This window comes from Ptychodera flava, chromosome 15 (genome assembly GCF_041260155.1).
Source record: "Ptychodera flava strain L36383 chromosome 15, AS_Pfla_20210202, whole genome shotgun sequence".
NCBI lineage: Eukaryota > Metazoa > Hemichordata > Enteropneusta > Ptychoderidae > Ptychodera > Ptychodera flava.
In genome coordinates, this window is record NC_091942.1 from 32,140,730 (window position 1) to 32,156,461 (window position 15,732).

The 15,732-nt window shown below is 36.0% G+C and overlaps 2 protein-coding genes across 2 annotated transcripts; one reads left to right on the forward strand and one right to left on the reverse strand.

The window, feature by feature from the left end:
* Nucleotides 1-68: 68 nt before the first annotated feature.
* LOC139151925 (ATP synthase mitochondrial F1 complex assembly factor 2-like) lies at nucleotides 69-6,615 on the reverse strand. Its single transcript, XM_070724977.1, has 6 exons — nucleotides 6,429-6,615; nucleotides 5,506-5,696; nucleotides 4,567-4,664; nucleotides 3,745-3,938; nucleotides 2,156-2,271; nucleotides 69-675 (listed from the first exon to the last, which is right to left on the reverse strand). Exons 1-6 carry the CDS (start codon nucleotides 6,523-6,525, stop codon nucleotides 523-525), a joined length of 849 nt encoding a protein of 282 aa, XP_070581078.1. The 5' UTR covers nucleotides 6,526-6,615; the 3' UTR covers nucleotides 69-522.
* Nucleotides 6,616-6,719: 104 nt separating this feature from the next.
* LOC139151926 (glucose-induced degradation protein 4 homolog) lies at nucleotides 6,720-14,858 on the forward strand. The gene is made up of 5 exons (XM_070724978.1): nucleotides 6,720-6,971; nucleotides 9,483-9,650; nucleotides 10,629-10,730; nucleotides 11,758-11,888; nucleotides 13,033-14,858. Exons 1-5 carry the CDS (start codon nucleotides 6,825-6,827, stop codon nucleotides 13,094-13,096), a joined length of 612 nt encoding a protein of 203 aa, XP_070581079.1. The 5' UTR covers nucleotides 6,720-6,824; the 3' UTR covers nucleotides 13,097-14,858.
* The last annotated feature ends 874 nt before the right edge of the window (nucleotides 14,859-15,732 follow it).

Sequence of the window (15,732 nt, forward strand, 5' to 3'; positions counted from 1 at the left end):
AATTTCTTTTCCTCTACCACACTGAAATGATTTTTTACATTCTATCCATACCTTGGCATAGACCTTGCATTGAAAATTAGAAGTTATAATGCCCTTAGAATGGCAATTAAGATAGAACCAGCCTCGAAACTTAGACTTTCGCTCAAACTTTCCATAAAGAAACTTGACACCCTTTCGAAACTAAGAATAACAATCAGGCGTCATGGTGCAAAATTTGGTACTGGAGAAACCAGTTACCCAATATTTACAGATGTGTGACATTAAAAATGGCCAGCATCCCTGTGTTAACTGTATGAGGAAAAATCTTATTTTCAGTTTTAACAAAAACAGCCAATTAAAACAACGTTACTCCATTAGCTTCAAAATAAACCTCCATGAGAGGTAGCCATAAGATATATTGTAAAAGTTTGAGAGTCCTAATGTCTGTTTCAATTCAGTCATGACATTTCCATGTTGTTTCTGGGGTATCTTGTTGGCACACTGACAACATTTGTGTTAGAAATCCCTCTCCATGGACATACACTATTGTGACTGTTCCTGTTGTGCATCCAACTTCTCCACCATCTTGCTGTTCTCTGAGCAAAAATGGACAAAGAGTGTGGCTGCAGCGACCCTGGCTTTCATCTCGGCTTCATCCAAGTCATGTGCCCATTCAACACGACCCCACTGTGCTGTCTGTAGCATGGAGATGATAAAAATAGGAGCTTCTGAATAATTGCAGCATTTGACTTGGTTATTACTTTTCTAGAAACATGCATGTTTTGTGCTGAAATATTGAAGATTGTGATGAAGAGTGGACAACTTTCTGTGTAACTGCTAATTAGATATTATTCCCTAATATTTTTCTTCGTTCAGCGAAGGAAAATACGCGTGACGTAATGACCGTGTCACCACGAGTCGAAGACGAGTGGTGACACGGTCATTACGTCACGAGTATTTTCCGAGCTGAATGAAGAAAAATATTAGGGAATAATATACTTATCACATGCACAAGCCAATAATTCGTTATTTTTTGCAAAATAAAATAAGTTTTCCATGACGATTCCGCGTTTAAACTTTTGAACTACTTTAGGAATAAATATCAGTACGCCGTGCATAAGTTGTCAATCATTTCCAGTCGTCCGTCGTGTGCATTTGCGCTCACGTTCGTTCGTGTGTGGAGCAAATGACAGCTCTCGGTCTACATGTAGGCTACCTTCCGCAAAGTTATACTCTATTTCAAAGATAGCATAGTCCTAGAAATTTATCACAGACGAAGATACGCTATTTTTCGGGAACAAATATCGACTGAATCTCGACGGCGCGAACACTGTAAACGTCGCGCCTGACCCTGTTTGCAATGCGTACGGAACCCACGGTATACGCGACCAGCTTCGAGTTCGTTGTTTCCGCAAATTATTCATGTAATTCCTTCGGAATATACAGGCGGTACACTCTTGTGTTTTCATTGTTCGGATTAGTAATGTCGTAGTCTGTGAAAATATCGATTTCATTACATGACTTTTGATCGTGGGAGAAACATCGGCCACCATGTTGTTTGTTTACATATTTACGAGCACACCGAAGATCGACAAAAAAAAAGGTCCGACGCACCAAAATTGATGACATAGACGCGGGTTGTCGTGACGTAGAACGACTAGAGAATAAATCCCGTATTTTTTGTTCGGAGACGACAAACTGGGCTTGTGCATGTGATAAATACTAAATATACAATGGATACAGTCTTTGAATCTCTTGAAAATTTGAGTGTTGTGGAAAAGAAAAACAGGTACAACAAAACTTTATTGATATTAAAAATTATGACACTTCAACTAACAAGTTGCTTTCTTGTGGGTGATATCTGGTGGACAAGGTAAGAACAAACGTGAACATTTTGCAAGACGGAAAAATGTGCAATAAAGTATGAAAATTAAAATTTCTTACATTAAAATCTCATATGGCCATTTTACATATATTTCCAAAGTGGTATTTTTCTTTTGGTAATGTAATTTATTTTATATGATGTACCATACGAAATCTCCTAATCAAAGATGTGTATGTTTTGGAAATTTTGTTGCTGCTTGCAATTTACAAACATAAACGATATGTTTTTTTTGGCATTCATTTTTAGTTCATATTTGGCAACCCTAAATTTGTCCTTGAAAGACGGGTTTACCTGAAATGCATATTCAAGTCTTGATAGGGAAACAGCCTCCTCTACGGTCAAGTGTCGGTCAATCAAAGCTGCTGTTAGTATCAGTGATTTCAAACTCTGTACGGCAGATTCATAACCTGTGAGGAAAGAAATTTTAAAAGTGAAAACCAAGGAACTTCGATAAATCTTAAAACAACATGGCAGTTCTATGGTGTCATCGAATAATACCAGCAATCCTCAAAGGAGAACGTTTTTTGCCGAGATGGAGGGAAGGAAATCGCTTCTTTTGATTGCAATGAAAAATGTTGATCCTGATTATCCTCAACCTCAGATGAATGAGAGACCACACAATGGTAAAATTTCTCTTTCAGAAAATATTTCATACATCCACTTCTACTCTTTCAACATCAATTTGTGGGCTGTCTTTAGACATATCATGCACTTTAAAAATATACTTTTATTCACAATTTGGTCATAGAAACTTTGCAATTAACCAAATCAACAAATTTAAAATTTAGATTTTTTGAATTGAAGAGAAAAATGTAAGGCATAGAAACAATAACAGAAATTAAAATTCTGTTTCCAAGTTATCCACAAAAAAATTCAGCCGGTTGCTTTCTCTAAACAATGTCAGACATATTTATTTTACTTTGACCCGAGATATGGCAAAAAATGTTTGACACTGAAAGGGGCAGTCGATCATAACAGCTGACGCACTAGAAATGTAATTTTTATAGCGATGGTGTCAATCCCCCCTCCTCCCCCTTAAAAAAAAACTTAATGTGAAGGTGTTTAAGGAAAACTGTGTTCTTTACTACGGATGGAGAACTCCAACAAGTCTTCAACGCACACACAACTAAATGTTTGTACAAATTAAAACAAGTAGTTTGCCCAAAAATAGGTGTGATTTTCTTCATGGCAGGACACAACATGTTCGAATCGTGTGAAGATAGCTAAGTTTAGAAAGTTTGATCTATCAAAATTTTCCTTGTACAAATGTATCCAAAAGTGTCAAAAAAAGACATTTCATTATTTTGTAAAAGACATCATTACTCAGGGTCATGACTTGTAGCGATGTCATGTGTTGCAATTAAAATATCATATTTATTATGGTTTTGTGATCTGATTTTTAAAAATCTTTTGATCAGCAGAATCCTTATTGCAATTTTCACATTGGCAAAACAAACTGGGGTCTTACCCCCTCTCTCCCAAAACAGGAATTACATTTCTACTACGTCAACTTTTAAGATCAATGGCCCCTAAGAAGACTGATAAAGTGACTTTTCAATTCAGTGAGGTACACATTTATCTGAGTTTCTCTGACTGTTAACCCTTTTACCACATATCCCTCTATAGAAATCCTACCTTACTATAGGAAATAATGGGATGGGGTCAAACCATGAAGTGAAAGGAATAAATTGATCAATATCTTAGGCAAAACTGACGCTTGTTTTACAGAGAATGCTTTGCTTTCATTATTCAACCATCATTTCTACATCGAACACCACCACCATTACTCCAAAAAACAAAGAAACAAATGATATTAACAAAACAATATATAGCCCACAGGTGGACACCTTTTCATTGATATTTTGTGGTTGACTCCTTACCTACGATAGCCCAACTGTTATACACTCTGAGATGTTGCTCAAATACATGTTTAATTTCTGGTGTGATCTCTGGGCCCAAGAGACTGGTAGTAGCCTGGATGTTCACTTCATAGCGTTTGTTTACCCACTCTAATATTGGATCCCATTCATTTTGTTGTAAAGCGTAGAGTTCTGGAGGTTGTTCCTCACGGAAACTGAAGAATGTGAAGGAAAGATGGGATAAATTTATGGTAACTGATTGAGATACTGCCTGGAGGTTGCAGAGACATCGGGGCATAGGACTAGTCTCGATGCATGCTTTCTTATAATGCAGAGAAAAATAATAGTTCAAAGGAAAAAAAAACACTGCAAGCAAAACCTGCAAACAGACCAGAAAATAACCAAAATGATTTATCATATTGATTGAAATTACTGATATCACAAGTTTTAGAGAGCTTTAAAAATTTCTGAATAATTGTCTTACACTTCTCAGCTTGCCAATCTGCCATACATGTATTTTGTCTAATTCAATAGTGACTTTATCCTGATGAGGTCACTATGTGAGGAAGGAAATGCAGTAAATTTCACGATTAGTGGTGCAACATAGTATTTTATTTCATTGGATCACATTTCCAGCCTTGCACTCAATATGGAGCAGCAAAATGTACAACAAGACAAGACTGGAAAGTTTCAATAGTTCCGTCTTTAGGTTACCTGGGAAGTTGGAAACACATTTCATTGCCACTGCTTGTGAAGGCTAGATGAATTTTACGATAAATGGTCATGTCTTTTTTAATCTACAAGCCAAACATTGACCAGTCTGAGCTTAACTTAGATACTTACCATACTGTATCAGTGGACAGAAAATGTAAAATTGACTGGATAATGGTTTCTTTGCTTCTCTCTGTTGGGTTATCCAGGGCTGAATTGCACAGGGATGTCTACAAAATTAAAATGATACACATGGCAGAGCGACTTATTTGAAATCTGCAGAGCAGCTGCATGGGATTAGTCTTTGAAAGCAACATGATAGACACTGACTTGTGAACAAGTCATCACTAATTTGTTCAGACAGGGAAATACCCCCCAAAAAGAGTTCAGGTTCATTACAAGGCAGGGGTTTAGTATAAATGATGAAACGGCTTTGGTAACTCTAATTGTACATTCTGAGTTCAGTGGGCTTACATATATTCAATATAGTTCCAACACAGATTTTTCAGTGTTTTCAGATAACTATTTGCTCACCCACTGTGAACACATTGAGAATATCTCTTTGGTGTTTTATTCATCTAAAGTTCAATGAATATGTGGTTTATTGTGAATTACATATTGTTTCCATGGCGAAGTGGACTTACTAGCATCACAATTCTGACAGTACAAGTGATAAATATGGTTAAAAATCTAAAGACATGTTACTGATCTAAATTCTTTCTGTCATATGTATGAAATGATGGGAAGGGGACTACAATGTATGTACATTAATGTAATTATACTCTGGGATCATTAACATGCCTTTAACCCTTTCACCACCATGGTTTGTCCCAAATCCATTGTTTTCTATGGTAAAGTTGGACCTGTATACAGGGAACTGGGGTGAAAGGGTTAAAGTTCATGATAAAAGTAGCTGTGTCCAAGGTCTGTTATTTAGGGACTTTTTTGAAGTAAATGTTATAGAAATCGGATGTTGTTTGCCCTAACATTGCCTCCATTGGTTAAAATTCAATCCAAAGTCCTTCAGCTAAGAATTTTATTGTTCTCAATGAACAAGTTAGATATACCTACAAGGGGCATTGTGTGTTTTTTAATTGTTTTCTCCTGTGCTTCCCATTCTGTGGCAACTGCTATTGCCAATGGTTCACTGGGAACAGTAAATATTTTGCCCATTGGCGTCTTCAGCTTGCGCTTGTCCAGGTTGATTTCGTACAGTCCACCTGACTGTGTAATGCTTACGCTTTTGTAAAATTTCTTCAAATCTGAAATGAAATGGACATACATGTATACAATTTTACTGTACACAAAAATTGACAAGTTTTATGATAAGAAAGTCTTCACAAAAATGTTGTGAATAGAGCGAAGAAATCAAATCACCGTTTTTGAACTGATTTAACAAAAGAAAGTTGAACTCGCAATTCTTATTATTTCAATGTAAAATTACAAGTATATTAACAATAAGAAAACAAACGTTTATTCTGTTCATCATGGAGTGACCAGTATGTGACCACTTTGCCCTTGATGTTTTGAACTACAATTTAACCAAAACAAAAAGTCACCAAGGGTGTCATATGCAACCAAGGAGGCTGGGCCTTGAAGCCGCAATGGAATTTAAGCCTTGTGGTAGTGTTTCGTCGGCTGTCACATGATTCCTATGACCTCAGTGAAACTTCAAGTGTACTTGGCTATGACCTTCACACAAACTGCTTTGCTTTCCTGGGTACACTGCAATGGAGAAGATGTTTCTTTGAATAGACAAAAAAACCCCGAAATTTTAATACGGGTAATAGGCTCATTCTATTCCAAAACTTTGACTTCAGAGTTCACACTTGAATACTCTCTGTTATGTTGCACTCACAAGTGTGGACTCATGCACACAGCCAGTACCTCGTAACATTGACGTCACAATTCACACTCAGACTCAGTACATGTGTACTGGTATCGTAAGCGGTGCGTAATATAATACATCTACAGGTCAATGACAAACAACCAACCTTTGAGGAATGAGCTCATTTTCCGACCCTGATTCAAAGTCGGCCATGCTCTTTGTTGGTTACAACGAAGACACAATATTGAGAATCTAGTAAACATGTTAGATGGGGAAATTTTGTGTTCGCAAACGTGAACCCAACTGCTCCAGCGTCACCGGTACATGTGCTTACATGGCACCTCTAAGTTAGTAAAAAATAACAGGTTGCATTTCAATTGAACCAAAACAAACGCTGTGATTGGCTTTCGCTTCGCCCGCTCAGCAAGCTAATTCAATCAGAACTGCTGTTGCAAAATCACTCTTATTCTCTACCGGCAGCAAAGTAGTCTTTCTCAACGCCATCTTTGGCATCGGGAAAGCCCTTTCGGCTGAAAGCAGTGTCTAGCCAAGAACGTCAAAAATGCCAGGAAAAATCACTTTGGTGCCCCCGCCTCCGGCCAATTCAAAACAGCCGGGAGTTACCAGGTCTCTACTGTACAGTGGCTCAAGATTCCAAGGGTACCAGAAAAGCAAAGGCAACTGTTACGACGTTGAAGTGGAGCTGCAGGTAAGATACGATGTCACTAACAGTAGTATTTTGTTATGGATGTACGTATGTTATTTGGTAGGAACTTGCGTTGTGTGTTGTACACGACATGAGCTACGCAATACACATAACAGGTCAGTGTGTACATGTTTTGCTTTCATGCAGCATAGTAACAGTGTTTTAAAGGGCCAGTAATGCTAACTTTTGATGATTTTTTTTATGATTATTTTCATTTTGTATTATTACAAGTTCTTATTCTTCCTCCAAAAGAATATTGAAACGCCCACTGTTTAGCTTGTCAACATAACATCTATATGTATAAAATGCACCTTTATTGTCCACATGTGAATTCTAGTCCAGACCAGAATTCACATTTGTCAACGATAACAACGCAGTTGACACATGTACCGGGCGAATTGACAAGCTCAATACTCTGTGTATCAACATGATTTTGGAGATAAGAACAAGAAGTTATTGTTTACAGTAAAAGCAAAAATAGTGAAAAAAAATTAACAAAACTTAACATTACTGGTGATTTTACGATGTTTAACACTTCCGTATGTACTCTTTACAAATTAAATGTAACTTCTTGCTTTTACCTCCATGCAAGAATCTTTTACCTACACTTTGTAATTTGAAAAAGTAAGTTTTGAAGATCATATGTTACATCATAGTAATCATAACATTTGACATTTACAATAATTTTGACTATTTAACTTGGATAATACAGTTGTCACAAATAATAATTGTAAAATTAGTAGTATTAATAGTGGTAATTCATGGTTCCTCCCCAACGCCGACTTTAGTAGTAGTGCTGCAGGAGTCATAGAAGCCAAGAAGCAAGTGTATTTTCAATAGCAACATGCTCTGTGGGGTCCAGACACTTCGCACCAAAACCAGTTCGCCCCACACAACTTCGTCCCAAAACCATTTCGTACCAAAACCACCTCGTCCCAAGTACTACTTCGCCCAACCCCACTTCGCCCCAAGTACCACATCGTACTACCGGTAAAACCACTTCGCCCAAAGTATAGTACCGTCAACTCGTCCTGAAACAACGATGTTGCAACGTATCATAAGGTTGTTTTTACCTTCAACTTGGAAGCATTAATGTGTTAGGACATTTTGGCTACCACGAACCATTTATTGTTGCATGAAACCATAAACAATAGAATAAGAAAATAGAAACACGCAAATGCTACAACTCAGGTGCACGGTGCCTTGCGCGGAATTGCACGATGTCAATTTCGCGAAATGCGTACACTTTCAAGATTTCAGTCCCAGGATGACAGAAAGGTGGTTATTTTCAGTTTTACCAGTTAGCATAAGTTTCGGGCAAAGTGGTTTGGGGACATGACTTTTGGGGCGAAGTGGTTTTGGTACGAGGTTGTTTTGTTGCGAAGTGGTTTTGGTGCGAAATGGTATGGGACGAGATGGTATGGTGTGAAGTGGTTTTGGTGCGAAGTGTCTGGGAACCATGCTCTGTTAGCTACCAGTATGAGAATACAAATCTCTTTGTAGATAATTGCTCTGTTTCAAAAACAGATTCAAAATGCTCTGTTATATATTGATCAGTTGTGGTAGTAGGATAAGAATATACATATCAAAACACTTTTCACTCATATTCTATTTCTGATCTCTGGTCATGTAGAAGCTCCAACTTGTTTTTGGGGTGGTATTGAACTGATGGGCTTCACCATGGTGGTAGTGGGTATTATGCAGGTGTGACGACAGCCCACTGGCACACACAGTCTGCCAGTGGGCGGCTAGGGTCTTTGATCTCCATAATTTTATCAGAAAAGTTTCATTCAGGCTCTTTTAGAGATTAAGTGTCTGTTATATATTACGTTTAATGTGTTTGAAGATGGAGGCACCAAATCAACTAGGAAAATTAGGATATTGGTTCATGTTACGAGAAGGGCTTTGTTTTGTTTTTATACAGGAGATTATGGAATATCATTGTACACACTTGTGTGGGAAATGAATTGACTTATCCCTGTTTGAATGAAATGTAACAAATAAATTAACCAAATGATCACACATGTATATATATGTCACTAACTTTCTCAGGTCTGAAATATATTTTACAAAACAGCATTTTACCCAGGATTGTTCAATATACAAGTTATTGATCCATGAAGATACATTGTTATCGACTGAAGTCAAGCAATTATTGTGTGTAAAGTGGAAAAAGCCAGATTAGGCTTTGTTTGCAAAGGTTGTTAGTTCATGCCATATGTTTGTACATTTAGAAGAAGAGGTTACAACTATCCACCTGAAAGTTAGGGTAGATATAATAGCACTACAGTATATGCTATATGTGCTATAATTGGTATTTTAACCTCCTTCAATGCATTGTTATATAAAACAGTAGAGTTGCACCAAATTTCACTATTTTAAGGGCGCAGATACAGATGTGATGTAGAGTTGAGTAACTGTTGAAAGTAAGGCAAAATATATCTGCACCTTGTAATAGTAAAGGCAAATTTTTGTACTTTTTACCTCATATGTTACTTTATGTCAACCATACAGCATGTTGATGAAGCCAGCAGTTTCCTGTGTGGGTATTTAAGAATCAAAGGTCTAACTGAGGAATATCCTACTCTGACTACATTCTTTGATGGGGAAATCATCAGCCAAAGGTATCCGTTCTTGACGAGGAAATGGGAAGCTGATGAGGAGGTTGACAGAAAACACTGGGTAAGATCCTGACAGATGTTGAAATATGATAGATCTAATAATTTCAGTTGTACTTCCTTCAATAAGGTAGTACACACCTTGAAATTGAAAAAAAATTTTGCTCAAACTCTCTTAAGGGAAACTTTAAGCCATTGTCTTGCAAAATCAAGAATAAAAATCAGGAGTCACTGTGCAAATTTTGATACCAGAGAAACAAGTTACTGAAAGCTTACGAACATTTGAAATTCAAAATATCTGTTGTGTAAATGCTATTGGGAAAAGTTCAATTTTCAATTTTGTTTACGAAAAAACAAGCCAGTGAAAACTTCATTAACCCCCACAAGCTTCAAAATGAGCCTACGTAAACAGTAGACGCAGGCAAGTATTGTAAAAAATTCCATCTGAAATTCCCTCCCTAAGGTACATTTGTTATTACTAACCTGATGCATGTAGAGAAAGCCGCCCATGCCATTGAGAGAAAGTTGAGTAGTTTGCTACCAAGAAAATGTTACCCCTTTTTCATCCCTTCAGCACAGTGCAGCTATAAGAAGTATCATTCAAACTACCCGGTACGCTGTAAATTTCATATAGGGAAGTCATGGTCTTGAGATTGTGTCCATCTTTTACATGTTTTTCTAAATGTTGATACAAGTGATGGTTTAAAATACCATCATCATAATTTTACATACAAAATATATGCAGTTTGCTTTCCATTTCATCCCAAGTCATTCATTTTTTGACATTTTCTTTTCCTTTTCAGAATAAGAAGTCTAATGAATCATTTTTTATTAGTCAAAAATTCAAACCTTTTAGAAGATCAGGAACTGTCTTGTATGCAAGAAGTTACAACTCTACATGCACATTTTCTTAGCACCACCAGCACATGTTAACAATGCAATGACTTGTACAGTAATACTGCTATTGTAAGTGGTTTTGTAAAGTTTGCAATTCACACTATGTCTCAGTCTTCTTACAAAATTTTTGTTTGTTTTTACCCAGGGGAAATTTTTATCTTTTTACCAATATGCTAAAACTTTCAACATGGATACTTTTGACTATGAAGATTTGAAAAATACAGATATTGTGTTTATGAGGTGGAAGGTAGGTCTCCCGGTATTTTTTTTCTCTGTAATTTTCTCAACATAGACAATATCGTACTACCAAATGTTTCTGTCAGTCAGACTTCGATTGAACAGTTGTGCAAGAGTAAGTTTCGCAAGTTACCTGGAAATTGGTGGCATGGTAGCCATGATTGAGGTAGTATTAGAACAGCAAGTATTTGTTGCACACTGCCCTCAAGGAGTCTTAATATTTTACACTTTCCAGCATCTGACTACGACACTGTATTAATCATGCATGTTCAGCATCCATTTGATGAGGTGAAGCAGAACTGAATCAATTACTGCAAAGTTGTTTGTTTATGTATGAAACTACAGGTACTAAAAGATGTAGGACATCAATAGATTTGAATATTTGCCATTACAATGGAAGAGTTTTGCATCAAATTACATGTAACACCATTCGATCAAAAATTCTTTTCATTTTCAAGCAAACAACAGAATGATTATTGATACTTATGCAAACATATCAAGAAAATGTCAGGAAAATTTGAAAAGCAGTGTAGATTTCTCAACTGTTTCATGTTCCTTTCTGTAATTCCTTATTTGCTACTTAGAAATAATGTATCATTGGCCTTGTAAAATCGTAAAAATACCAGTAAGTGTTACCTTAATCCTGTTCAGTCTCAGTTTTATAACATGCTAGTTAATTCTATTGCGTATTGTGTTTATATGACTACACTATTATGAAGAACCATGTAGTGAATTTCTATTAACATAAGCTTTATAAATGCTGTAATCTCAAAGGTCAACTTATTCAAAGCTTGTAGTGAAATTTATTTTGTCGTAGAATTGATGTATTCAAGAATGTTACTGTCTTTCTATTTGGCATAAATTTGTTCACATTTGTGCCAGAAAAACAATGCCTGTTGAAAGCTTTCAGATTTGACAAGTGTTACACTAAAAATATCACACTGTGTCTCTTTTAAAGATTCAAATTATAAGTTCTCTATTGATAGTGAAAGTTTGTATAGTTGTGAAGTTTTGTTTCAATTTCTGTTTTTCCACAGGAACATTTCCTTGTACCGGATCACACAATCAAAGATATAAATGGTGCCTCATTTGCAGGATTTTATTACATTTGTTTTACAAAATCCACAGCTAGCATAGAAGGTTATTACTATCATCGGAGCTCAGAATGGTAAGTGCTATTTTTGGCTGAAGTAAATTGTTGTTTTCTTTGAAAATGGTCTGTGTTGTCAGCCTACAACACTGTGAAGAGATCTGCCTGAACAAATATTGTTCTAATTTATCAAAAATACAATTTGTTTTGGCATACATACATGCATTTATTTCACACTACTGTCCAGTATAGCTGCCAGGTACTAGAGTATGGCTTTCATATGCTGCTAAATAATTTGTTATCTACAGGGAGAGGCATTGATCATCAGTTGTTGTGTACATTTGTAAACAACATTCTTGGCTATTTATGTAATTAGCTGTGAATGATGTGCCAATATTTTTCAAATTTAAGTGTCACTGGTAAGGACTTTAATGTAAATTGTTTACAGTGATGAACCTCCTGTTTTCATTGATAGTGCAGTGATGGCATTATTCTTATCGCAGTGTAAATATTATTGCATGCTTCATAAATCAAACGTCATGCGCCCCATAGGATCCAATGGTAACTTTTTTGTGGCATAGCGTTGCATACTCATCACTTGACTGAAACTAACTTTGAAATATTTTCAACTTGACAATTTCAAGATATAAAAATATTCAAATTACATGATTGACATAAAGAATCAGGTGTTTTACAAAATTATGCTAAAAAAACTGATAAACCACATAATAACTTAAATGTATTCATGCACCGTTTGATGCTGAAAATTGTTCAATTTTTTATTAATTTGTCCATAATAGAATACCCTGGGTAAAGCATATATTTGTCATTTGCATATAATTTTGAGTGAATGTATGTAATAAAAACATTACAGCCCAAACCAGGCACTAAGTACCCCCAGGCAGGAGACCATTAGCTCTCCAGAAGTCGGGCAACTTAATGGTCACCTGCCCTCGGGCACATAGTCTCTTGTTTTGTCTTGGATATATAAAGGCATGTAATGATGGTAGGTTGATCTTTCACAGGGGTGTGTGAAACAAATTTTGCCAACATCACTGAATAGGTGGTGTTGATGGTTTGAAAAAGGAAAATAATGAATGCTTGATTTTTCAGCGTTCTAAATCTGAAAATGGCATGATGCGTCAAAGGTAGGTAGTGAAATGTACAAAAGTAAAACAAATAAATGTGGTCACCATTTAACTGACTTCTATTTTTCTTGCAGGTTTCAATCATTGAATTTGACTCACGTACCAGAACACAGCATCCCGATCTATGAGTTTCGATAAACGGTTATGCAAATACAGCGTTGTCACTTCGTTACTCATGGATTTTTTGTTTCCCTCGCAGCCAATAGCATGAAATGCTCATTTCACAGAGGGCAAGAATAGGAACACTGTAACATTTACCTTGTCTTCCGTGTTGAGTCTGAAGACCGTTGTCAAGGCTACAACAAACATTCTCTCAATTTTTATTCTCTTTTGTTCAAGACAACATGTGGACAAAGTCTACTGTGTAACAAAAACAATCATTCGAAAAAAAACCTCTCAAGCTGCATTTTTGTTGTATTGGCAAGTTTATCTTTTGCTCTTTCATAAAAACATCTTTCTGTGGTTTTTTTAGTACGGAGATATTTTATTTTACTGATGTGCAATTTTAATTACTTCCAGGAAATTAATATATTTTGTCAAGGTGGAATGTAATTGTGATTAGCTATTGTTGTGGTTTATCGTTATGACAGTGATGTTGACAAGATTACATTGAAGTTTTGGCAAAGTTCAAATTTACACAGGCAACAATCAGCGGACACACATGTTCTTGCATGTTTGTAGAGTATATTTTTGAAAAACTTGAGCAGTCGAAACAAATTATCCAGTTTGAAAATATGACACTGTATTTCATGGACAAGCCAATGTTAATTGTTTTCAAGAAAAAAAATGCTTGCATTGTTTGTAGTTTGAGTCAGTTCACATATGAAAGCTGATTTCTCTGCCATCTTTGTTCTCACTTAAGGTAGTATGCGTCTCAAAGTGAAAGACTTAAACTTTTGCTCAAACTTTCCTCAAGGAATCTTTTGATCATTCTCATTCCAAATCAAGAATCAAAAACGGGGGTCACTGTGCAAATTTTTGTACTAGAGAAACAAATCATCCAAGATTTTCCGGTATTTGAAATTTAAAATGGCCACCATCCCTGTGTAAACTCCATGGAGAACAAATTTTCGATTTTCAAAAAACTAAGGTGGTAAAACTTTTTCTTAAACCAAGAGCTTTAAACTGAGCTCCCACAAGTGATATGTCAAAAGAATTGAAAAAGTTTGAGAGTCTGAATATCTGTCCCTGAGGCGCATTCTACCTTAACATACAACACAAAAACATAGCCAGTTTTCTCATAGTTTTAATGGACTTCACAGAAACATGCTACAGTTCCATCCCTACTCTTTCTGTGAGGGGAAATGTGACATTTGTACAAAAAATTATCCAAGTATATTCACATACTTGCTACATTTGTATGTTTATAGGTAGACTCTTGAAGCATGTCTGTCTCTCAAAGGTGGATGAATTTCTCAGTTGTAAATTTGAAGATTTTTTATAACCACAGATGAAGGATATAGGTGTATGCATATTAGTCAAAATGTTGTCCAGTTCATCTGATTTCAGTAGAATAATTCATGCAATACATGTACAGTGTTTCTTAATACTGCATAGGAAAACCAGTACGATTGTATTTATGGAAGGTGTCGATGAATTATCCCATGTAATATATGTAATTGTGTTATGTTCCATTTCTCAAGTTACTGACCGTCATTTGCGCAAGAAAGCCAAATGCTATGGACCTTTTTAAGCATGAAGCAGATTATGTACAATGCACCACTGTAAACTTTGTTATTTTCAAAATATTCGCTGTAAAGGAACTTCTAAGTGACTGGAAGACTGAGAGAGGATGGGCATTTTTAAGTCATTGAGATAGATTTTTCTCAGCATCATGTACATTCTTTGCTACATTTAGCAGTGTCTCTTCAACGTCAGATTAAAGATAATTTTTCAGATATCCTTTGTGTGATGTGAAGTTTGTACAGGATGACCAGCAGTAAGCCTAGCACTGTCTTGAAAACACCGGTGCAGAACCAAATGTAATGCTGAAAGAATCGCATTTTATGTATAATGAAAGTCTATTTATAATTAAATTTCAAAATTGCATAACACCATGATGTACCCCTGGTGCAGTTGAAATGGAACAAAGAGAGACTGGAAAGCGGTTTACTATGATGCAATATTGCAAAGTGATCAGCTATTGAACAGGATAATATAGTTTGGGATAAGTAGACATGTCTAACTGCAGCGCTTTTGCACATTTATATCCACACTAATGTATGAACTTTGCATTTCAATGTGCGATTGGGATGATTTTGCTACAATTCACTGTTTTTTGAAACTTGCAAATTCCTAAAGTTTTCTCACAAATTGTGTCAAAAATAATTTCTTTGTGAGACAGTCTTTATAGTTATTATTCAGCAATGAATCGACAGATCGTTTTGACACATTTATAACGAAATTAAAAATCTTTGTAGAAATGTCCACTAAATAGTTGAGAGAGACTGTACCGGTAATATCACATTCATGTGTAAGTAAACCTGTAACATGTGATATCACACCAGTACATGTACAACCAGCCATCAATTCTCCACTTTGACACATGTGCCCCTGTTCATCGCCTTCAGATTTTTCTTAAAACATGGACAAATCCAAAAAGGTTCCAACTTTGTGCAGCATTATGTTATCAGTATGAAAAATTCAAATGGAATGCATTGCTTGAATAATTTATATAAATTACTGTAAATATTGGAGATCTTATCATCACAAGACAAGCTACCTATTAGAAACAGTGACAGCATATTTCTCTCGTAAATCAATTGAAAGAAGAA